Source organism: Bicyclus anynana, chromosome 12 (assembly GCF_947172395.1).
Source record: "Bicyclus anynana chromosome 12, ilBicAnyn1.1, whole genome shotgun sequence".
Classification (NCBI taxonomy): domain Eukaryota; kingdom Metazoa; phylum Arthropoda; class Insecta; order Lepidoptera; family Nymphalidae; genus Bicyclus; species Bicyclus anynana.
Window position 1 is genome coordinate 9426509 of NC_069094.1, and position 25716 is coordinate 9452224.

Here is a 25716-nt window from a genome sequence, read left to right on the forward strand (position 1 = left end):
GTAGATTCAATATTTGTTGTGTGATAGATTACAGTGAAGGGATAATCTTTTTTTATTACTTTCACCTGCGCGCGTGGGTTTTTATTGTTATTTATGAATATTTGTGAATAGTTTCTTTGTAGAATATATTTTCTGATTAATTCTTTTTAATGATAAACCTTCACTAATGGTTGCTCGTGACTTTGCTTACTCACAAATGCAATTTTTTAACTTTGCTTTCGTAAAATGTTTCCGACAGTCCAAAAATGCAATAATACATCTATACAGCCTTTCTTGATGAGTACTGTTTACAAACAAAGAAAATAGAAATGAAGATAGAAAACGCATGTCATTTCATAACTTATTTATTTTAAATTATATATGGTTTGTTTATAAAATGTTATGTAAAATATATTAACCATATCTAAGCATTAACTTAAGAACAAGTTAATTACACTTATTATTAGGTGTGAAATGACTAGTGATTTATACCCTCATTTTAATTTGTTTGTTGGTAAACAGTACTCATCAAGAATGGGTGTAGATAATGCACCAATGTTCTGAGATCTTACTGCAAATATAGTCACCTTAACAGATTACTGAGATTCAAGGAAAACTGAGTTCAAGTAAACTAAATACCTACGGTCCGAAAATACTATAACGGGTATTTTATCTGATTGAATGTAAATTCCAACTTGTTCCATTATGTAAGCGGACTTAGGGATTTAGCCCTAAAAAAATCGCGCTTTAGAGAAGAAAGATCAAACTAAGATTAAGAAGGCAAAAGTTTGTGTGTGTGTTTGTTTATCCTTCACGGCGCAACCACTTAACTGATTTGGCTAAAATTTGGAATTGGGATAGATTATGCTCTAGCACAAGGGCTACTTTATATCCCGGAAAAATCCATTTTCCTGCGGGATTTGTGTAAAGTATTTTTTTTAATTTCATGTTAACGAACTCGCGGGCGTCCGCTAATGTTTTTTTTTTATTTTTTTGTTTATTCTTTACAAGTTAGCCCTTGACCACAATTTCACCTGATGGTAAATGATGATGTAATCTAAGATGGTAGCAGGCTAACTTGTTAGGAGTAGGAAGACAATCCACACCACTTTCGGTACGTCTTTGCCGGTAGGGTGGCAACTAGCCACAGCCGAAGCCTACCACCAGCCAAAATTTAAATTAATTTACATGATGATGTGTAAATTAGTTTAGATTAACTATAGACGATATTAAACAGTGTGATTATTTTATTTTAGCCTGCTGTTTATAACAAAGGGAGTGAACACGATAGTAAGCAAGAATGGGCTGAGCAATTATTCGTTTCCGGACAAATTCATGTTCGGCGTCGCAACGGCTGCATTTCAAATTGAAGGCGCTTGGAATGAAGATGGTAAGTTCTTTTACTTTTAATAACAACGACATTTTATACTATAGACATGTTAAGTGCCTACAAAATCACCGCAAAAGTGAGCCGAATTGAGATACTCCACTGAGCGCACAATTTTGTGTTTAATTCTATTATATACAGGATGCTCGGGAGTATTTCCTCTAACTCTATTATTTAAGGAAAATTAATTAAAAATGTCTAAGGAGCATGTGTTCTAAAATGAATATTATCGGAGTAAAAAAAATTTCTTTTGTAAATAGATTTTAAATTGTGTCCCTTATATCGCATCCTTATATCATGACCTAGCCAAACTTATTCATTGATAAATGACCTGAAGTAGCTTAATAGTGCCATTTGCGAAAGTACAGAGTGCCATTTGCGATAACTCGTCGATATCAACAGTCTTTTCACTACGACTACGTTTTTTAAAATGCAAGGATAGATAAAGCTGTGTGTTACATGGATAGTCGGAAATATTAAAATGACTTTGGATTTTTTTTTTATTCTTTACAAGTTAGCCCTTGACTACAATCTCACCTGGTGGTAAGTGATGATGCAGTCTAAGATAGATGGAAGCGGGCTAACTTGTTAAGAGGAGGATGAAAATCCACACACCTTTCAGTTTCTACACGACATCGTACCTCAATTAGTACAATATTTTTCAAGCCACTCTGGTCTGATTCTGTAATGTAATCTCGCATCCTGGACTCAGCTCAATGATGAAAGACAAACTAAAAGGGTAGCGGTATTCTGATGCAGTCCAACTAATTCAAGACTAGAACTTGGTGTATGAGAAGTTTTGAAAAAAACATTTAACAAAACATTGATGATTGGTTTTGGGGTGTAAAATAGTGTATTTTAGCCGATTGAAATCACTTTGAACAAGTGAAAATAATAAGACCACTAGATATATTGGCTCTTTGACAGGAGGTCAAGTAGATTTTATAATTTTTTCTTAGTCAAACGAATGTCGCTCGAGGATTTCTAAGTTAAATATTTTTTTTTCGTTATTCTTGCCACAAATCAGCATTGTTGTCTACATACAATTTACCGTAGTTTAAGAGTTAGATAATCTTTTTAACGTAAAAATGCAATCGACTTCAGAGACGTATTTCAGTTATTTTGATTTTAACACAAAATTACTAAATCGATTTTCATTAAAATGAAATGGGACCAATCAGTATATTCTTTCAAACAAAAAAAATATTTTCAAAATTAGTAACAAACATACGCGTAGAATTACATAGTGCTTATTGTTATTTACACGACACCAAAACGCAAACAAGCTTTTTTAATTTTTTGTCTGTATGTCTGCCTCTAATCGGACTACTTTTTTGAACACCTAAACGAATTATAATGGGACTTTCACTGTAAGATAGACGAGGATCATCATCATCATCATATCAGCCGATGGACGTCCACTGCAGAACATAAGCCTTTTGTAGGGACTTCCAAACATCACGATACTGAGCTACCTGCATCCAGTGAATCCCTGCAAGTCGCTTGATGTCGTCAGTCCACCTGGTGGGGGGTCGACCAACACTCTGCTTTCTAGTATTACAGTACTTTGGGACCCCAACGTCCATCGGCTCTTCGAACTATGTGGCCCGCCCATTGCCACTTCAGCTTCGCAACTCGTTGAGCTATGTCGGTGACTTTGGTTCTTCTGCGGATCTCCTCATTTCCGATTCGATCACGCAGAGATACTCCTAACATAGCTCGTTCCATCGCCCGCTGTGTGACTCTGAGCCTACTAATGAGGCCCATAGTTAGCGATCATTGAACAACATATAGGTTACTTTTATTCCGGAAAGGGCAATGGTTCCCGCGGAATTTGTGAAACACTGATTTTCACGCGGACGAAATTACGGGCGACCGCTAGTTGTTTAATATTTTTGCAACATAACATAATAACAATAATTATTGATACGATTTTTTTTGTAACATAACAAGTTTCAACAGGATGTGAGAATAATAAATATGCTGCATTAATTAAATGTGTATCGACGCGCAAAACAAAACCCGGCAGTTAATAGTTTTAGATCGTGTTAGATTATTGTTGTTTTATTGTGTTGATCTATTTAATATATTTCGTGTAACTTGAGTTTGTTTGTTTGTGTTTTATAAATGGCTTTTGTTAATTTTTAGTATAATTTTTCGTAGAAGAGCTTTTTGTAACAGCTCGTCTAGGGATGTAGTATCGCAATACTCATTTCTACCATCAATGAGCATAGCTGTCGTCTCGTCCGAAGAGCATGGTTATAAAACTTACGAGGTTAACAACAACGCTGCAGGTTTATGGACAGTGAACACGTGCCGGTGCACGTGTCTTTTTGTTTGCCTGAAATTTAGAATAGAAACTTACTTTGGATACACATGCCAGTAGGCTACTTTTTATCGCGGAAAATCCATGGTTCCCAAGGGATTTGTGAAAAACTAAATTCTACGTGGAAGAAGTCGCGGGTGTCCGCTAGTTATTTATATTATATAAGCTACTCCAATCAACCCATATTCGGCTTACTGCTGAGCACAAGTCTGCTCTCAGAATGAGAGGGGTTTGGCCAATAGTCCACCACGCTGGCCCAATGCGTAGAGGTACGGTACGAAAAGGGTAAAATTAAAAAGATTTAGTTAAAAATTAATGTAAATACAAAGCCCAGTGGATATGACCTCTGCCTTCGATTCCGGAGGGTGTGGGTTCGAATCCGGTCCGGGCATGCACCTCCAACTTTTCAGTTGTGTGCATTTTAAAAAATTAAATATCACGTGTCTCAATCGGTGAAGGAAAACATCTTGAGGAAACCTGCATACCAGAGAATTATCTTAATTCTCTGCGTGTGTGAAGTCTGCCAATCCGCATTGGGCCAGCGTGGACTATTGGCCTTACCCTTCTCATTCTGAGAGGAGACTCGAGCTCAGCAGTGAGCCGAAAATGGGTTGATGACGACGAGTATATGTCAGTACTAATAAAAAATAATAAATTAATTTTAATGACAGCAATCTGACACCTTTTATGCAATTATGATAATTACGCGTAACATATAATAATTAAAAAATATGTAAATTATTAAATGTTTGTAATAAATATGGTTACATTAGAATACCATTGATTACGTTAGTAGATAACATGAATAATTTATCACACCTATTGCATGTGTAATATAACGTTTACAGGAAAAACACTGATTTTGTACTACAACTGGAAAAATAATAATGCTGATTTAATTTGTATCCAAATTAGGATAACAATTATAACGCGTATTTCGAAGTATGTTTCAATCACAGAAGAAAAATCATAAAAATCAAAATTAATTTATTTCAAGTACAGGCTTTAGGCTCAGTTTACTTTTGACACGTCGTTTGACTATTTGTAAAAATTCTACTACCGGTTCAAAAGGCAGGTTCTGCTGAGAAGAAACCGGCGAGAAACTCAACAGTTGCTCTTTTTAAATAAATATATTTAATATGTAATATATTTTAATTTTTATGAAAAAATTATTTTATATATTATACCTACAATAAATCAAAATTTACCAAAAGGTGAGTACTTGTATACTCGTATATTAGGTACAATGTATTTTGAATACATCAATACATATAAAGTCTAAAGAAGCGTCTGTCTTTGTCTAGTTACCTATTTATTTATACTAAAACATAAACATTTTTTAAAATTTTTGTCTGCCTTTATTAGGACTTGCATCGGAAGATAGATGAATTTTATGAACAACATATAGGCATTTTTCATTCGGGAAAATTCATGGTTCCCGCGGGATATGTGAAAATAATAATTTCACGCGGACGAAGTCGCCAGCATCTGCTAGTAGTAAATAAAATAAAATACCAATAGAAAATTTTAAAATATTGAATACACAATGGGACAACTTTCTACTAAATAAATAAAGAAAAATTAAAAAGGAAGCTCTATGAATTTGTAGTATAAAAATGTTTGTGTCCTTTTACTAATTTTTAAGAAAAACTTAGCAGTTTGTGTAAAGAAACGGGAAGACAGTATAATAATTAAGCAATTATAAAACTGATAGTTAAAAGTTCCACAAAAGCTGAAAATTTCTATAAACTTTAGGGGTATAGAATATAATTGTGGTGTTATTTAAAATTGTGGTCTAATTGAAAGTTTTTAGCTAACTTGACCTGGCCTATGAAGTTGCTACAGAAATTTTTACAGTTTCAGTAAAGAAACTCGTGTATAAAACTTTTTAGTACAGTTTTATTCAGCCAGGTGTGGTTGAGAAAAATTTGTTGTCAAATAAAAAAATTCTAGTAGCATTTGCGATAGTAAGCAATGTGCCCGCCTTATCCTGAGAATAGATTTATGTGTTACAAAAACAAAGTAAGCCTAAACGATAACATCTATTCCTTTTCCAAGCTGACGCAGAGCGTGTTTATTCCTTCCTTTTGTAATAAATATTTTTATAAACGTTTTTTTTTAAGTTAGACAAATGCTTTTCCTTTCACAAAACGCTACGTTAAATTTGATTATTTGAAACGTGGGAAGACGAGCGATCCGAGTCATAGTGCTATCATGCAACGAAATTATTATCCAAGGATAATGGATATAGAAAAAATAACCGCAGAAGAACCAAAGTCACCGGACATAGCTCAACGAGTTGCGAAGCTGAAGTGGCAATGGGCAGGGCACATAGTTCGAAGAGCCGATGGACGTTGGGATCCCAAAGTACTGGAGTGACGACCCCACACTAGTAAGCGAAGTGTTGGCCGACCCCCCACCAGGTGGACTGACAACATCAAGCGAGTCGCAGGGATTCGCTGGATGCAGGTGGCTCCTGCAGTGCAATGCAAAAGGCCTATGTCCTGCAGTGGACGTCCATCGGCTGATATGATGATGATGAATGGATATAGTTACGCTAGATTATAACTATCACACTGATTCCTAAATAAAGATATTTGTTAAATAGTATCACAAAGTCATTGATTCATAAGAAGACTAATTGTTAAAAGATTTATTAACTAGATTTACTGATATTGACATTGATTAACGACTTGCTAATGCTGAAAGAGTAATGAATGGAGTACGTAGATCTAAGAACCGATAGACTTTGTGGCTCGAAGGAGCTTAAATGGTGACTGGAAATCGAAAAGCGGTCTTGGTAGAGCTATCACTAACCACTATAACGATTTAAAAGCATTGCGATTGTAGCGAGTGGTATGCGCGGTGGATTTATAAGACGGAGGTCTCCTGGGTTCGATCCCCGGTTAGCCCGCTACCATCTTAGATTAGATGATCACTTACCATCAGGTGAGATTGTGGTCAAGGGCTAACTTGTATAAATTAAAAAAAAATGAAAATTACCATTAAAAAACGAAATGCCTAAAAACTCAAAATTACTAGCCGGATGGTCTTGTTTTTCACTTCTATTCCCTTTTTAAGTAAAAGTCAAAGTCAAAATAATTTCAATAAGGCTTAGTTTACAAGCAGTTTCGAAAAGTTATTAGATAATAGTGATAATAATTGGTCGAAAAATTAACATTAAAGCTACGAGGGTTCCAAACGCATATTGGTCCAAGAAGAGAAGAACACAAATAAATAAATAAATTGTAAATATAGACCTATATTAAAACCTCTATGATTTGAGTCTATTATCATATTTTAAGGCAAGGGCCCAGACTCATTACTCAAAAACAGGTAAAATTATTTAATTTACATAATACATATGTTTATATGTTTCTGTAAACCGCAATAAAAGTAATTAAATTAACTCCTAATTGTAGTAAGTTTTAAATTAAATGTCTAAAGATAGGAACAGTTATATGGTTGGAAGTTTAAGCACCTATTAAGATTCCTAGCGTCGGTAAAGTTTTAAGGTTGTTCGGACGCATAAACTATGCAGAGTAACTAAGTCTAAGTTTTATCAGCTTTTAAAATTTATATTGTTTATGCAAATTTGCTGATTAGCATAATTGATTAATAATAACTTATTGGTGTTAAAGAATTGCGCTTTTCTGATCCCAAATCCTGGGATAATATACGCCTGTTAAAGTCCCATATATGGAAATGGATTTTCATCCTTATATTTAAAGCATAGACCCACCCCTTTGTTCTCATGATTTCCTCTTTAAGCATTAAAAACATATTCATGTGTTTTTAAAACATGTTCTTTATAGTCTAAGAGCCCGTAAACCTCAGACCTTCGTCATTTTATAAAAGCTGAAAATTTGTTAGCTCATGCTCCTACCATTAGCCAATTATAAAGTTTGGACTGTGGTCGCTTTGGGAGGTAGCAGGTTTTCATGATCTAGACCCTCAACCGTCTGAATGAAGTGATGAAAGATTATATTACCAGTCGCCAGTCACTTAGTTTCGCGGCAACCCTTTGAAAAACACTATTTAATTTGTAACTTCAAGGGTCTCTAGCGAAGGTTTGCCATGAAGCCAAGTGTCTGGCGAAGGGGGATGTCATTTCTCATTATTATGTTTGTTGTATGTTATAAAAATATAAAAAAATACACTTTATACTTCGACGGTTGAGGGTCTAGAATCTAGATCCTTGAAACTTGCTATCATCCATTGACACTCCAAAGTCCATAGTTAGCTTTGGTACTTATATATAGTAACTCTATACTCTATGGTACTTACCTATAGTAGAAGCATGAGCTGACAAATTATCAGCTTTTATAAAATGACGAAGGTCTAGCAGCTGTCCCAGGCTCTCCGTCTATAATAACAATAATAATAATTAATTTTCCTCTTAGAACTTTAGGATTTTTATTAATTTATTTAGGTTAGTGAAACTAGGACTAGTTTCTTTTATATATTTTAAGAATAACACACACGCTAGTTAGATTAAAATTTTTGTTTTTGTTACAGGCAAAGGCGAAAGTATGTGGGACACCTACTTACATAAACATCCAAATTTCACAGTTGATCACACGAACGGTGACCTGGCCGCTGATTCTTATCACAAATACAAACAAGACATTATTATGATCAAATCTCTCGGAGTCAAATATTATAGAATGTCGATGTCATGGCCAAGGTACGAGTAAATGGATTGATTAACCTTTTGTAGGACAAAAATTATAATCCTCACTTAATTTGGTATAACGAAATATTTTTTAATGAGGAAATCATTACATTTTTTTTTCTCGTTCACTTAACTTTATATTTAAATATTTTTTTTAAATATATAATCTGTTGAAGATAAATTAATCAAGATTTACGTACTTCATAAAATTTTATAACTGTGAAAAACTGACTGCCTTCAATTTATATTCTACTTTCCTTGAAAAAATAACGTCCCTTTTAAATTCGTAAAACAGTTTTTAAGAAAAACGCAGATATGCAAACAAAAGAATATACCTACATATTTTGCTTTTGCTTGTGCTGTTACTTTAATCGAATACAGAACCTAAGAAAATAAAAAAAAAACCTATACCTGTTCAATTTGTTGGCAGCGTTGCCAGCCAATTAGGATCGTCGAACTAATACGTTAATAGCTGCCTGCCTCGAGAATCCCGGTTGAATTAAAAACATTTTTCTCTAAATCTAAACAGGAGTTTTAATTGCAAAGCTTATCAACGATATTCTACTGTATCCAAATAGAACACAACATCAAAATCCAAAAAACTTGATTTTGCGTTTTTATATCCCGTATAGCATATTATCTACAGCATTTTAAGATGTAATATTTTAACTAGCTGACCCGGCAAACGTTGTTTTGCCTTATAGATTTTGGGGTGCACTGCCCCTAAAACTTAGGTGTCCTAAAACCTAGGCGGTGACCAGTTTCGGGACAGCAACTAACACTGTGACACTGACACGAGTATTTTTAAATAAGATTTTTATACTATGTCTTTGTAAGATTATACGAAAATATTAATCGTGTTTTTTTTTCTCAGAATCTTACCAAACGGTACCGACCACTATATAAACAAAGCAGGTGTCCGACATTACCGCAAGGTTTTGCTCGAGCTCATTGAAGCCAAAATTACTCCTGTAGTCACACTATACCACTGGGACCTACCCACAGCGCTTATGGACTTAGGCGGGTGGACCAATCCGAAGATGGTGGATTATTTTGAGGATTACGCGAGAGTAGTGTTTAGTTTATTTGGAGATATTGTCAAAATATGGACATCGATTAACGAGCTTCATGTACATTGTTATAATGTAAGTATATTTTTACATTTATTTTAAAGAAATAAAATAAAATCTGAAATAAAATCCAGTAACAGTGTACAAAGCTTGATTTGGAAACCAAATCACCTGACCGTTCAGGCGGTTGACAAGCTAATTCTTAATTATATAAAAGCCACATATTAAGACACACACATGGAGCTTCTCTCGCTGGCGAGTATTGCTTCTAATCATCAAATTTTCTTACATCACCTCTGTGCTCATCTGACTGATCGCATGAGAACATAACAAAAAAAATGACTCATCACAGATCTCTTTTTAATGGTCCAGTGTAAGGTATGGTCAATCTCCATAAAGACGATTTCGAGCTAAAACCAAATATACTGCTCCAAGACGGGGTAGCAGCTTAATAATATTTTGATCCTATAACAATCACTCAGATGTTAGTGACATAGACCAGGAATAGCAGGGGAATAGCACCACCAACCAACCAACTTATTAAGTCCAGGTTTCTATTGGATATAACTCAAAAGAAAGAAAACTCACAATTTCATGTATCCTGTTTCTCCAAATTCTTTCTAAATGAGAAACGTTAAAAATGATGTCAAATTATGTAAACAAAATAAAAAATAATATAAATAGTGCCCCTGGGGTTTGTGGTTTAATTTGAATAACTAATAAACATCATGAATAAACAGTCTAAATTAAACAGGATTCATTCATTTATAATAATCAAATGCAAAAATATCATAAGTTTAATGCGTATGGGTATAAACAACTCGTTTGCAATAAAAAATAGATTTTTACAAGAAGGTTAAATGACGAGAGCTTATACCGTCTTCGGCTAAGGGCACGAGGGGCACGTGCCCAGGGCCCCTATTCTCAGGGGCCCCAAGGATTGACAAATTCTCTCACACGTTTACTCTCAAAACATTTTTTTCGTGCACGTTACACTTTTTTCACAAATCAGTGATCTTATCAGAAGGTATTTACTAGGCCATTGTATCAATGACTGCGCCCATTCCTACGCATAAATTCCGAATTAAACTGTTATCGTAATGTAAACAAAAACCAGCATCATTCTAATATGATTTATGACATATTATCATACCGTATTTAATTAACTATAATAAATGTCATACTTATTTAAAAATTTAGTATAATTCGCTTTTTTTACTTTCCAAAAGGGCCCCAAATTCTTGTATGCCCAAGGTACCCAGCCTAGTTTAAGACGGCGGTGACGAGAGGGTTAATTAAGCTCAACAGCTATCAGCTATCAGCTAAAATAATTCATATTATATTGTTCGGGACTAATCGTTAATGAGGCTCTTGGGGAATATCTAATAAATTCGCTGATTAGCTCGGTAGCCATTTTATAAGCTACGAGTAGTTTATAAGTACAATTATCTACATGCAACATATTTTTATGTAATATATTCCAGTGGATATATAACCTCTGCCTCCAATTCCTTTTTTAATTGTGTGTTCAGTTGTGTGCATTTTAAGAAATTAAATATCATCTGTCTTAAACGGTGAAGGAAAAACATCGTGAGGAAAGCTGCCTACCAGAGAATTTTCTTAATTCTCTTCGTGTGTGAAGTCTGCCAATCCGCATTTAGCCAGCGTGGTGGACTATTGGCCAAACCCCTTTCATTCTTAGAGGAGACTCAAGCTCAGTAGTGAGCCGAATATGAATTAATAATGAATGGTAATTTTCAATGGTTTTCATTGGTCAACTTAATCGTTAGTTAAGGTACTGTTACACATGTTCTAAAATAGCATGCTAAAACGTGCTATTAAGTATGCTCCATACGAGCATGCTTATCATCAGTTTATATTTGCTAGCAATAAGCATGCTATTTTTAAGTATGCTCCTGAATAAGCATGCTCAAAGCAAACAGTCCAATTACACATGCTAATTTGTATCTATCGCTCTCTGTCTATAGTACCGTGTTGGACAATTATAGATGAAGGTAGAGAATACAGAATAGCAATGCTGATCGAATAGCATACTCAATAAGCAAACCTATTCAGACGGGCTAAAAGCACGCCCCCTTCTACCCGCGTAGCAAGTAGCATGCTCATAAATCGCACGACTGTTGATTCTTGAGCAAGCTCGAAATAAGCATGCTTATTGTTAGCAATGATGCCATACACATGCTAATAAGTAGCAACTGTTCAATAGTAGCATGCTTTCGTGCTTAAAATGAGTGTAACAGTAGCTTAAGCATGCGGTGATTATGAATGAACCTATTCGTATTCACCCTAACTGCGTGACCGACCACTAACTAAAACTGTTTGGCATACCTACTTACGGCATGCGTAAACATAAAATTTCCTCCACCATATAAGGCCCTTTTCACCAATGTAAAATAGGCATTATTATGGTCCATAAAACAACATGTCCTTTATTTTACAGGGTTACGATCTGAATAATTTCGTTCCAGCGATGAAATCACACGGAGTTGGATTTTATTTGTGCTCTCATTACATGTTATTGGGACATGCGAGAGTTTATCATTTGTATGATAAGGAATTTCGACCGAAGCAAAAAGGTTAGTTGATTTTAGATTCCCTAGGTATGACTATACTTTTTGGTAGGTACCTGATAAGTTTAATATCACGAATGATAATGTAGATATTTCATTTCTGCACTCTTCCTTTCATTTTATATATACAAAAATGCATTGCCGACCTTTAAGATTAATTACAAACCTAGGAATTTTTAGAGAAGGAATACGTATTTAAATTTTATTTAGCGAAGAGTTCATGCAAGCCGATTCCCGCCGGGTTATCTTTAAAAATCCATGCACATTCATTGTTGTACAGTATCTATATGAGAAACCGGAGTTTGTATCAGATTATATTATGAATTTCGTTTTCTTTAGGACAGATAAAGGTAGGTATATCTAAATTTCATCCTTCGCCACTGTTATTTAGTCATCTCATGGTCCACAACTAAAAATTATAGAGCAGGTAATTAGACAAAAAAATTCTTTAACAAATTTTAAACATAATGCGGTACTTGAGAACTCTAACAGTACATAAAATAAACAGTTAACTATACATTGTATCTATCTTCTATTGTAGATGTAATATAGCATTTTTTCCTACTAAACACGCCAAGGCTCCACGATGATTGGTCAATTAAGATTATAATAGCGTATTAACCAAATTTAATATTAATTTAGTAACAATAGTCGCTATCATTCATAATTCTATTAAACGAATATAATTATTAAAACCTCCTCTATTTTCCATCCTCCTCTATATCCCATTAAAATCGGTTCAGCCGTCCCAGAAATAAATTCGGACAAACAGAAAGACAGACAGACGAAAATTGTACAAAAGCTTGATTATGTACTAGTATAATAACGTCATCGTGTAAGGAATACTTTTTTCTGAGGAGTCTTATGAAAGAGTTAGAAACATAGGGAGATAGTTTACAATTGATTACCTTTTACTCAAAACAAATATTGTTTTCAGGTAAAATTGGAGTTACGCTCGATGCATTCTACGCAGAACCAAAGGACAGCAACAATAAAGAAGATGTAGACGCCGCCGAGCGATATCTTCAGATGCATGTGTGTATACATTTCAATTCAGTATTGTAGCATTAAGACCGGTTTTACCACTTTATGACATGTGTTGAGTCACACATGATACATAGTCATTTGAAAAAGTAAGAAATTGACTAAGTAAGAATTACAGTTACGCCAGCCACAAATGAACAAGTTTACCATCTATTCAATAGTGAAAAAAAAGCATCGACACCGTAGTCATAACGATATTTCGATATATTTTAAACCCGACTTCAAAAAAAGGAGGTTCTCAATAATTCGACGCGTATGTTTTTTTTTAATGTGTATTACATCGTATTTCGTTTACCTCGTATGTGTTACCTCGTACGTCATCTATTAATCAATTTTGAAAATTCTTTTTTTGTTTGAAAGATTATACTTCCAGATTGGTCCCTGTTTACGAAATTGCCAATTCTGTGGCACTTTTGTTTGTTTTTGTTTTGGACACACTAAAATCTTTTTAACAAAAAAAAATTAACCGACTTCAAAATCACAAAAATAAAATGCGAATAATAACATCGTATGTGCTACCTTCTGATCTGATTGAATTTTTTTGTTAAGTATAAAGATTTTTTCACTGTTACACATCCTAAGTGCTCTGGGCACAAATTTTATCTAAAATCGTATAAGGCTGACGTTAGACTATCTTACATACCAGAAGGTGGTGAAATAGGCCTAAGGCTGTTGCCAATGCCGACGACCTTGAACAATAATTCGCCTATACGGGGACAGGAATACGATTCCTGTTATGAATTTACCCAGTATTGCGGTTATTTCTAACATCCTGTAAGTGTAATTAATTTACATTATTTAAAAACCAAAAAATAAACTTTATTGCAATAGCTGTAACCTATTTCTAAGTTTACGTTTAACATTAAATAGTTTATCCGTTTTAAAGCGAAATATCAAAACATTCTAAAATCTCTACTCCACTATTTCATTCCAATTAAAAAAACATTTAATTTATTGATACGAGTACATAAAAGTTATAGTTATATTCAAAAAATTAGGTATATATATAGGTATATAAATAGGTGTAAGATTCTGAGAATCATAATAATCTACAATTATTTTCGCGGTTCACCTCTAAAGTATCTTTCGGCCTTAGACACGGCTATATCAATAAATCGAAGTGTTGACTCAACGATTAATAGCGGTAAAAGATCCGGTCAAGTCAAAACCCTTGACATAGTACACACATTCCAATAACATAATTTTATTTAGACGACATGACTATGACTGTATAACTCTGTGACGTCATTGCTATGACGTTTCATATCATATGTCATATTATTATTGTTCATCTGTTAATTTATTGTTTGTTTAATTACGTTAACGCTACAAATCGTGTCAAGTAATCATAAACTGTCCATACCTCACAAAAAATTATAGTTGGCCTAATATCGTATTCTAATCAACATCATTTGTGGATGGCTTCGGCCATGGCTAGTTACCACCCTACCGACAAAGACGTACCGCCAAGCGATTAAGCGTTCCGGTACGTTGTCGCGTAGAAACCGAAAGAGGTGTGGATTTTCATTCTCCTCCTAACAAGTTAGTCCGCTTCCATCTTAGATTGCATCATCACTTAATATCAGGTGAGATTGTAATAAAGGGCATGTAAAGAAACTTGTAAAGAACAAAAAAAAATCAGCCTATTATCGGCTCACTACAGAGCCAAGAAGTCTCCCATTGTACAGGAGAGAAGATATGTAGCTCAGACCCACCAAGCTATTTCAATGCGTATTTTTATTATTCGTAAGTGTGACTATCAGATGTTAATGAAAATAACCGACCAACGACTCAACTTACTGTTAGATACAAAGTTAAAATTTTTGATAAAATTTTCAGTACAAAACTTACTGTTACAAAGCCCAACCCAGGAGTCGAACGCAGGACCTTGTGATCCGAAGCCCTATAGGCTAGAAGTAATCGAAGCAATAAAATTAAAGTGTAGAAGTGTAGCGTTTTTTTCGCTTTATTTAATGTACCACTTTTAGATCACATAATAACGTATCTACATACTAATTATTATATCATAGAATCGCTTCGTTCTCAGAAGTAAATGAAATACGTGGTGTATTTATATGAGGTGTCTTATAAGTTTAACTGTTTTTCTGTGTGTGTGTGTGTCTATCTGTGGCACCAAAGCTCTTAAACGGATGAACCTATTTTGATGCGGTTTTTTTCATTCTTAGCTATAGATTATATAGGTTCTTAGCTGTATCTGGGTAATATTTGCCCAGCAGCGTGAGAGTATCAGCTCTGTAAAAAAAATTATGCATTTTAATATTGAAATAAAAAATAAACAAGTAAATAATTTTCTTTGATATTGCAACATCATTTTAACTTTTCTGTTAAGATAGAAAGAATTTATGACATAGTCGTTATTCTAGTTAATTTAAAACCTTCGATGGGTTTCAAAATTTTTAATTTTAACTTGTTAGGGTTTATTTTTTGTTGATTTAAAAACCGTAATTTACGATATCTCCGGAATAAAAGTAGCTTTTATGTTGCTCAATCCTCCTTAAACTACCTGTGAAAATCCCATTTAAATTGGTTCAGCCTTTTCAGAGATTAACTCGGACGAATTAACAGACAGAGAGACAAACATTTTAAAAAAGCTTTTTGTGTTTTTGTTTCGTTTAAATAACTGCACTTGGGAAAACACAGTTATTTTGTTATCACAGACATACCTACACTTAAATTTCTTTTTGAACGTACAGGAAGTTTATGAGCCGTAAGCCGTAGCCGTTTAAGTAAATGTTTAAAAGCCGTGATAGCCCAGTGGATATGACCTCTGCCTCCGATTCCGGATGGTGTGGGTTTAAATCCTGTACAGAACATGCGCCTCACAACTTTTCATTTGTGTGCATTTTAAGAAATTTAAATATGACGTGTCTCAAACGAAGGAAAAACAATGTGAGGAAACCTTCATACCAAGGATTTTTTCAATTTCTCTGCATGTGTGAAGTCTGCCAATCCGCATTATTATTTCAAAATTTACCTAATCCCTCTCATTCTATGAGGAGGAGACTCGAACTCAGCATTGAGCCGAATGTGGATTAATAATGATGATTGGTTAAAAAAAACATAATGAGTAATTTTATTAATTGGGCGATTATAATTAAGTATACATACGCCTACCTAACCTTGTACAGTCATACAGTGTGTCTAGAAAGTGCAATGTATCTTTCAAGAAACTCGTAATATTTGACTTGTACCTGCAGGTCAACTTCCGTGTCGCGCTATATTTAATAACGTCCGATAAACACAGGAAACAATCACATATAATTGATTTAAACTATAACATTACTGATGCAATACGTTTCAAATATTTAAATGACAATAGGGCTCGTTACGGCGCCTTTAAAATTAATATTATACCAAAATATTATGTGAACAATAATTATTATTAAATAGTTAATTGACTTCTTAAAAAGGTTATCATCAAAAACAACACTTGTAAAATACACCAATTTTCGCAACGCAGTTGTTCTACAGTAAAAAGTTGTGAGATCCATGAAATACCAAGTCGGTTACTTCAGTCTATAATTAAGGGACCCTTTGTCTCAAATTATTACGTAGTTAGCTATCCTTTGATTTGATCAATATTAAACAAGATTTTTTATAATGATCATATCAATATTAAAAATCTTTTTTATTGTAAATATTTCTGATTTACAAACAATTACAATACCATCATTCAGTTTTATATCGAGCCAAACAAAAATATTTTATGGATTTATTAAAATACTTTTTTTTATTTCGCGTTAAGGAAACTATTATACATACCCATATTTATTAATATTTACTATAGGTAATATTTATTACCCATATTTTAAGTACTGAATAAATACTCCTTATATCTTTTAAATATATAACCAACAATAGCTCACACTATGAGATAAACAAATAAAATAAAATTATCCCCACCTTACATGTTGGGGAGGTACCCCAAAAAAAAATTTTTGTTCATTTTCAAGTCAATTTACAGCTTTCTAGTAGTAATAGTCTATGCGCTAAACCGCGGACGGACAGACAGGCGGACATGACGAAACTATAAGACTTCCTTGTGGACTAACCCTAAAAACGAAAATTTGATGCAAATTGTTAAACTCGTTTGCGAGATCACATATTATTCGTTTTGTTTTATTCATTGCAATGACATAAAAGCAATAAATCTCTTATTTATTAGAGTCCTATCACAATCCAACTAACGTAATGCTGTTTATAAATGGATGTTTATGATAAGTTTTAAGGAAAATATGTATATTAACATTAATTTTTGTTTAAACACGCATATAAAATGTTTCTTACTATTTAGCTGCCACAATTTGTAATACAAATTTTTATTCTTCAGTTGGGACTGTACGCTCATCCAATATACTCCAAAGAAGGAGATTACCCAGCGCTGGTGCGGGAAAGGATCGATACCATGAGTAAAATCCAAGGGTATCCTCGATCCCGACTGCCAGTATTTACACCAGAAGAGGTAATTTTAACATAAGTTCTAAATTTTTAGGGAAAACTTTCTTTATCATTATCAGCCAGTTTTAACGCACAAGCCTTTTTTCTCAGGAGAGGGGATAATATGGAACTTTGACCTACCACACTGATAAAGTTAGATTATCAGATGTTAATGATAATGACTGGGACTGAGGGCTTAACATGTTCTTTGAGGCAAGTATATGTAACTTAACCAACTTCTTTACACCAGGCTGAGAATTTTTTTTACTAAAAAATTCTTAGATAAAAGAAAAGCTGAATGTTTTATGACCCCAGATTCGAACTCAGGAGCTCGTGATCACCACGTAGCCACCACCACCACTTGACGAAATGACGCAGTTTCATATCGATTCTGCCAATCTGGAATCATAAATAGCACTTAAAACAACCACTACTTTGATTTATTTACTCGTATACAGCTACAGATTCTAGAACTTTTAAGCCCCCAACATAGCGTAAATCGAAATACTATCTTGAGTTTAGAGTCGCTCTTAAAAAATGAGACTTAAAAAATAAGAAAACTTTAGGAACTTTACTTGGAATAGGAAGAACTGAATTAAGTTATTTTAATCTGATACGCAAATATGTGTTTTTTTTAATACAAAACTTCCTTATACTTCCAATTAAACACGTTTTATTGCGTTCACTTACCTCGACGTGATACTTAAGTAGATAAGTTAGCTGACCCGGCAAACGTTGTTTTGCCTTATAAATTAATTCTAGATATTAAAAAAAACATCCTTATCATTTAGGGGTATAACTCCCAATAAGAAGACTTAAACTAGATTACTCCTCCCACAAATCATCGATAGGTACGATTTATACATAAACGAATTAATATTAAAGAAATTATAATATTATTTATTTTTTGTGTAAATCGTACCCATTGATGATTTGTGGGAGGAGGAGTAATCTAGTTGAAGTCTTCTAAGGTTTGACGACTCGAGGGACTCAAAAGGCAAAGTTCATTCAGAGGTCATAGAACTAGCTTTTCGTTTTGTTGAAGAGCAAATATATTTCAATAATATTATACAATATAATTATAATGTTACGCCTATTTTACTTCAAAATTACGACTAAAAGGGTAAAACTAGGTCGGCTCACCGATATTTGTTTGCCTGTAGAAGACAATTCAAAAAAATATGTAAAAGTAAATTGTTTTTGCAGGATTTTTAAATATTTATTTAATTGTAGCGGATGCAACTTCGTCCGTCTGAAATTCTCTTTTACACAGATCCCGGGGAACTATAGATATTTTTATTATAGATAAAAATGGCCTTTATGTTATTCTATCCTCATTAAAATCTCATTTAAATCGCTTCAGCCGTTTCAGAGATTTGTTCGGACAAACAAACAGACAGAGAGACAAGAATTTCAAGAAATCTTGTTTGTGTCTTGTTTCGTGTAAATAACTATAAGCACTTGGGTAAACAGTTATTTTTTCACAGACAGACAATGAATTATTTAAATGTATTGAGTATTGATGATTGGTTGCAGGTTGAAATGATACGCGGAACTTCAGACTTTTTTGGTCTTAATCATTACACTACAATCTTGGCATCTCCTTCATCGATGGAGCCAGGCTGGTCAGTGCCTTCTCTCGACCACGACACGGGAGTCAAGTCTGATCAAGACCCCAAATGGCCAATTCCTGGTGCCGATTGGCTTGCAGTGAGTATAGTGTACTTAAAGTAAAGATAAATCACGCAAGAACTCGAAAAAGAGTCCTTTTTTGATAAGATTGGTGAAGAAAGGTGAAGAGAATTAGAATTAGAGAAAAAAATCGATTGTCTTTAAAGTCATCTTACTGACGATACGTGAACGTGACAACGTCTTGAGAAAATACTGATGGTTGCGTCTTTCAAAAGAACACGCATCGGTGCAGGATAGCGGATTTAAAGTTCTAATTCCCTTTCCAGGCCTTGCTTAGTAGACTTTTAAAAATATGCTTATTTTAACTAATTTAAGAGTTTAACTGTGTATATTTTTTTATTTTCCGAACTAAGCAGATTTTTCTGTCTAGATAAACATAGCTAAAGCGACAAATATTCTAACTAACCTAACAACCTTACTTGCTCATGACGTAACCCCTGCTGACAGCCGAACGAGGTTCCCCTGGCAACTGATAAATAGCGGTATAACGACTTTAACAAACTAACTCGACTTAAATAAATAGCACATACTAGTAGTCCGGTCATATTAGACATTCGAAATTACATAAATTCCCAACAAGCTGAAAATCAGTAAGATTGTTTAAAATATGATTAAAAATAAAATTTGAAAGTTCCCCATATTTTCCCTCTAAGGAAAATTTTTTATTCCAGGTCAAAAAAATAAGTTTTTCGCGATTTTCAGCAAAATCGTAAATATATACCTAAGATAAAATTGTAGACCACAAAATTATCTACAAAAAATGTATTAATTTTGTTGTTTTGAGATACCGATCGAAAAAGTTGTAATCTACACGTTTTCACACCACTTATGAGGTTGTGCACTTAGCGCGTTTTTTCGACGTGGTTTCCCCAGTAGGCCTGTTCACAGGTTACTTTACCCTTATTTTTTGGTCTAATTTGACCGGTCTAATTGTTGGACGGCAACGATAGCGATCTGATTAAGTTTACCTTAGCCAAGTCCAACGATAGATTATGACTCGTTTAAAAATATGAAATCCATAAAGTTTAACTACTCCTATATTTAAACCGAGAGGCTGTAATACCAGACACATCTGATTTTATAAATGCTAAAAGTTTGTCAGCTCATACTTAGGGGCACAAGGTTCTCAACTAGGGTAAGCACTAAAAAAAGAAAAAGAAAGCGTAAACAAATGTTTTTTTCCATTTATACCACAATAAGTTCCCATTTCGTTGTAAATTACAAATTGCGTAGATGGATTATAACGTACTAATAACGTACAGTTTCTTTTAATTGAGACGAGATTTTTTTAAATTGGTTTAGTTGTTTTTATAACGTTATATATGTTGACATAATGAAGGTTAATACATATCACCAGGTAATCTATTTAAGTTGCATGAAATATGCTCTAATAAAATATAATGGTTCTACAAGTTTTTTATTAATAATTGCCTAGTAATTAATTTATACGTCGTTAATGTATATTCACGCTATTAATCAGCACTAACGCTGAACTGCGGACTTAAACATTTAATACTGGTAATGACATTGACAGAGAACTTTGTTTAGCACGTGTAATATTTTATTGTGTATCTGTAACAATAAGTATAATAGATAAACATATTATTTTTAGCTGGGAATATATTTTATATCCGCCATAATCAAGGACAAAACATAAACTTCTTTTACTATACTAGAAAACCATAATTATATAAGTTAGATAGATCATAATTAAATATACAGGATGTCCCATAATTACTAAATCAAGCTCGAGTTGAAGATACATTGCCATGAATCAATCAGTTTATTTGTTGAGAAATTCAAAATGGCAAATTTAAAAATCTGAATTATAGTAATGGGATAATCTATAGTAATATTATAAAGCTGAAGATTTTGTTTGTTTCTTTTGTTGAACGTGCTAATCTCAGGAAGTACTGGTCCGGTTGAAAAATTCTTTCAGTGTTAGATAGCCTATTTATCGAGGAAGGCTATATATTATCCCCGTATTCCTACGGGAATGTGCGGGTGAAACCACGCGGCGTCAGCTAGTTTATATATTATTACAGTATTAGGATAATTTGAAAAAGCAGGATTTTTTTGCGGATGCTATCTTAATACAATTATGTCCTGTACATAATTATTATATTTAATTGGCTATATTTTATGAAAAAATAATAAATCAGACTGAAGTATGTAGTGCTTGTATGACAGTTTCTAGGTGCTCCATACTTTGATACCGATGGTGAATATGTTTGACCGATATAGAGTACTAGCTGACGCCGCGCGGTTTCACCCGCGTGGTTCCCGTTCCCGTAGAATTATGGGGATAATATATAGCCTTCCTCGATAAATGCTATCTAACACTGAAAGAATTTTTCAAATCGGACCAGCAGTTCCTGAGATTAGCGCGTTCAATCAAACAAACAAACCCTTCAGCTTTATAATATTAGTATAGATATAGGAAAAGAAATTTGACATGCGCGAAGTCGCGGGTCTAAGTTAATAATGAACGATAACAGAAAGTATAGTGTAGGTACATAACAATAGGTTAAATTGTACGTTAAAGTTTTCCTTTATTCCGTAAAGAAAAACCGAGGAAAACCCTTTGAGAAAATCTGTGCCAAAGATCTCAGGGGAAATTCTGAGATAACAAGCTGTTATTTTATTTACGTAAATAAATAACTTAAACTACTATAATACGTTGTTTGAGTTCGCTTCAAAAAAATGTGTTGTTGTGCGGTTTAAGTACGATTGTTATTTCGCGGTAATTAATTAATTTATTATTTGATTTGTTCGTTATTCAAACCACAGTTTATTGGGATAGCCAAATTGAAATCACAGGAAAAACTGGTGTTGTTTTATGTATACTCTTCTTCCCTTCTAATATTATACGAAGGTATTTCGACCTTAGAAAGGGTTGTCTACTTTTTTTTTATTAAGAATTTTAGTACAGACATTAATTGCACGTCGGATAAGGACGCAGAGTATATTACTCACTTATTTCTCTCACTCTGAAAAAGGTAGTTTGTCAGTTTATCTCAAAAACTATTCAACTGATTTATATCGTAATGTAGAGTGCTGTAATGTAATATAAAATATTATCATCCGTCTAAAAACTAACGGTACTTTTTTTAAACCGCAACAAAAAGTTTTTTATGTCAGAAAAGTGTTCAACATTTTATGAATAAAATTAACTTTGTGAGATAAAATATAGTAAATAAACATTTAATTCTTTCATTTTATTAAATTTTGACAATAAAAGAATGACTTATTAGTTTGTTTATACACCCTTGTGTATTTAATTACATAGTTTATTTTAATTTAATTTATAAATAAAACAACATAAAAGTTATTACCTTTAATTCGTTTAAAATACATAATAATAGGTATTACAAATTATTCGTAAGTCGTTTATATGTTGACAACGTTTCCTTTAAGTTTAAATTAATTATTTCTTCCTAGGTATACCCTCCGGGATTGAGAAAACTCGTCAATTGGATTACGAGAAACTATGGAACGAGGGTTCCTATTATCGTAACGGAAAATGGAGTGTCCGATTTTGGGGGACTCAACGACTATGTACGGGTGTCTTATTACAACAAGTATCTCTACCAACTGTTGCTTGCCATGCATGAAGATGGGTGCAGAGTTGACGGATACTTTGCGTGGACACTTATGGATGACTTCGAATGGTCCGATGGATACTCGTAAGTTTTGCTTTTATTTTGTTTTCTATTTTGTGGGGAACTCAGAACTCTGGGAATTAAGAATTGTATTAAAATAAACGCATGTTGAGTTAGCCTGTAAGTGGGGTGTACAATGTAGCATATTACTTTTTAATGCATGTTATGTTTAATTAGTCATAAGGTTTTTGTATACAACGTTGGCTTCCGAATAAATAAATAAATAAATAAATAAATAAACTCAACGAATACGTACGGGTGTCTTATTACAACAAGTAACTCTACCAAATGTTGCTTGCCATTAATGAGGATGGGTGCAGAGTTGACGGATACTTTGTGTGGACACTTCGAATGGTCCGATGTATAATCGTAAGTTTTGCTTTTATTCTGTTTTCTATTTTGTGGGGGACTCAACGAATACGTACGGGTGTCTTATTACAACAAGTATATCTAGCAACTGTTGCTTGCCATGCATGAGGATGGGTGCAGAGTTGACTGACACTATGCGTGGACACTTATTTATGACTTCGAATGGTCCGATGGATTCTCGTAAGTTTTCTTTAATTCTGGTCTATTTTGTGGGGCACTCAACGAATACGTACCTACGGGTGTCTTATTACAACAAATATCTCTACCAAATGTTGCTTGCCATGCATAAGGATGGGTGCAGAGTTGACGGACACTTATGGATGACTTCGAATGGTCCGATAAATTGTATTGCTGCAAAAAATACTTGCAATGCGGAATAGTTTTCATTTCAACTAATTTTTGATATACTGTGACTCACAATCTCTCGAGCTTCGTATTATCATCACATTAAATAACTCTAAATTCTTAAACTTGTCTTGTTATCGGTTTACAGTACAATCAACTCGTATAACAATTGATTTAAAATTTTACTTTTAGGCATTTATATAATCTATATGTAAATTAAATTTGTACGAATATGACACTAATCACATATTATTATTTATTAGATTGACTCCAAATTTTTTTTCAATCAAAAATAAACCTTATATTCATATAATTTAAAGGTCAAACTATATTGTACGTGCAAACACGCGGTTCCAAATGCTTATTAATAAAACCCAGTCTGACTGGAACATATTTACAATAACAATATTGTTCGAAAAGAATTCGTACATACACTGGAAAATTCTAGATCCATAACAAGTCGATTAAATAAATATGAATATTAATTTTTAACATTCAAGGATTACTGAGATATTTTTATTGTACGTAAGCCCACGTTGGAACAGCGCTTAGATCTAAAGTCAGCCACTGACGACCAAGTAAGCCTGCACCGCTAACGACTTGACGTCTGATAAAACTGATCGTGTGTTGGTGGCGTTCGGCATGATGTCATGCACATCGCGACCATCACGCGATCAGTATTATCTGCTACCTATTATCGATTAATCTGTGGTATAGATAAAGAATGATTTTTATGTATTTGTCATCATCATCATCATCATTATCATCAAATCAGCCGATGGACGTCTACTGCAGGACATAGGCTAGTAGGGACTTCGAAACATCACGACCCTGAGCCGTCTGCAACCAGCGAATCCCTGCGACTAGCTTGATGTCGTCAGTTCACCTGGTCGCGGATCTGGGGGGTCGACCAACACTAATACTGTACTTTCTAATGCGGGGTGGCTATTACAGCATCTTGGAACTCCAACTTTCATCGGCTCTTCGAGCTAAGTGCCCCGCCCATTGCCACTTCAGCTTCGCGATTCGTTGGGCTATGTCGGTCACTTTGGTTCTTCTACGGATTCCCTCATTTCTGATTCGATCAAGCAGAGATACTCCGAGCATTGCTCATTCGACTGCTGTGTGACTCTGGGCCTTCTTATGAGGCCCATAGTTAGCGACCAAGTCTCGGAAACGGGATTTCGGACGAATTTTTGTTATGTGTATTCATACCATAATTAAGTTTTCTTTTTATTTTCAGAATAAAGTTTGGTCTCTTCCACGTGGATTTTAATAGCACAGAAAAGAAGCGAACACCAAAGTTATCAGCTCTCAACTACAGAGAAATCATGAGGACGAGACGTATCAATTTCAATTATATAAAAATACCCTCATATAAATACAAAAACTTATAACATAGATTTAATTGCAATAGATTAGGCTGTTAACTTAGTACATACTATAAATTATTTCTATTTATATTTGTAAATATTAGTGATGTTAAAGCTGTCCTGTTGTTAAAAAGATTTGTTGTTTTATTTTATTTGATAATATATAACTCGTGCGAATTAACTTGATATCTGGCTCAAAACTCGACTCTTCTAACGCTTTCCCGCACGAGGGCGCTAAATAGCGTTAGCAACACAATTCACAGTCACCATTGTAGGGCCGAACCGAAACCGAATTTTGGCTTCAGTCTCCGTTTCGGAAGTAACCGAAACTTCCACAAAATCATGTGGTAATTTTGTCGTACAAAAGAAACTAAGTGTTGGTAGTTAAATTTAAAAGGACTTCTGCTTTATTCTGCAAATGCAATGTTTCAAAAAACACTTTTTTTTATCATTATCGATATATAAATCAACCGATTTGTACCGCCAAAACTTGGCTGAAACCGAAAGTTTGGTCGGACACTAAATTAAAAGATTTTGTACTCAGTACCTTACACAAACGTCTTTTGAGCCAGGTGTCTAGTTAACTCGCACAAGCGAAAGAAACCATTTTAGTAAATTATAAATTCACCTGACAGTTTGTTGATCAGTGATTAACTTTCCGGTATATTATTTTGGGTTCAAATCCTGAATTGAGGTATAAAAATAAGATAGGTTTTATATTGATCGCCACAAAGTCAAACATAAT

At 33.9% G+C, this 25716-nt stretch overlaps 1 protein-coding gene across 1 annotated transcript; it reads left to right on the forward strand.

Moving 5' to 3' along the window:
- Nucleotides 1-1235: 1235 nt before the first annotated feature.
- On the forward strand, nt 1236-25106 carry LOC112053714 (myrosinase 1; the record flags this gene model as incomplete). The annotated part of the gene is given in 9 exon segments (XM_052884744.1): nt 1236-1369; nt 8211-8379; nt 9242-9512; nt 11899-12034; nt 12966-13063; nt 17424-17555; nt 19067-19240; nt 22664-22908; nt 24842-25106. Coding segments are annotated over 9 exon segments (1513 nt in total), but the record flags the coding sequence as incomplete, so codon positions are not given.
- Between the last annotated feature and the right edge of the window lie 610 nt (nt 25107-25716).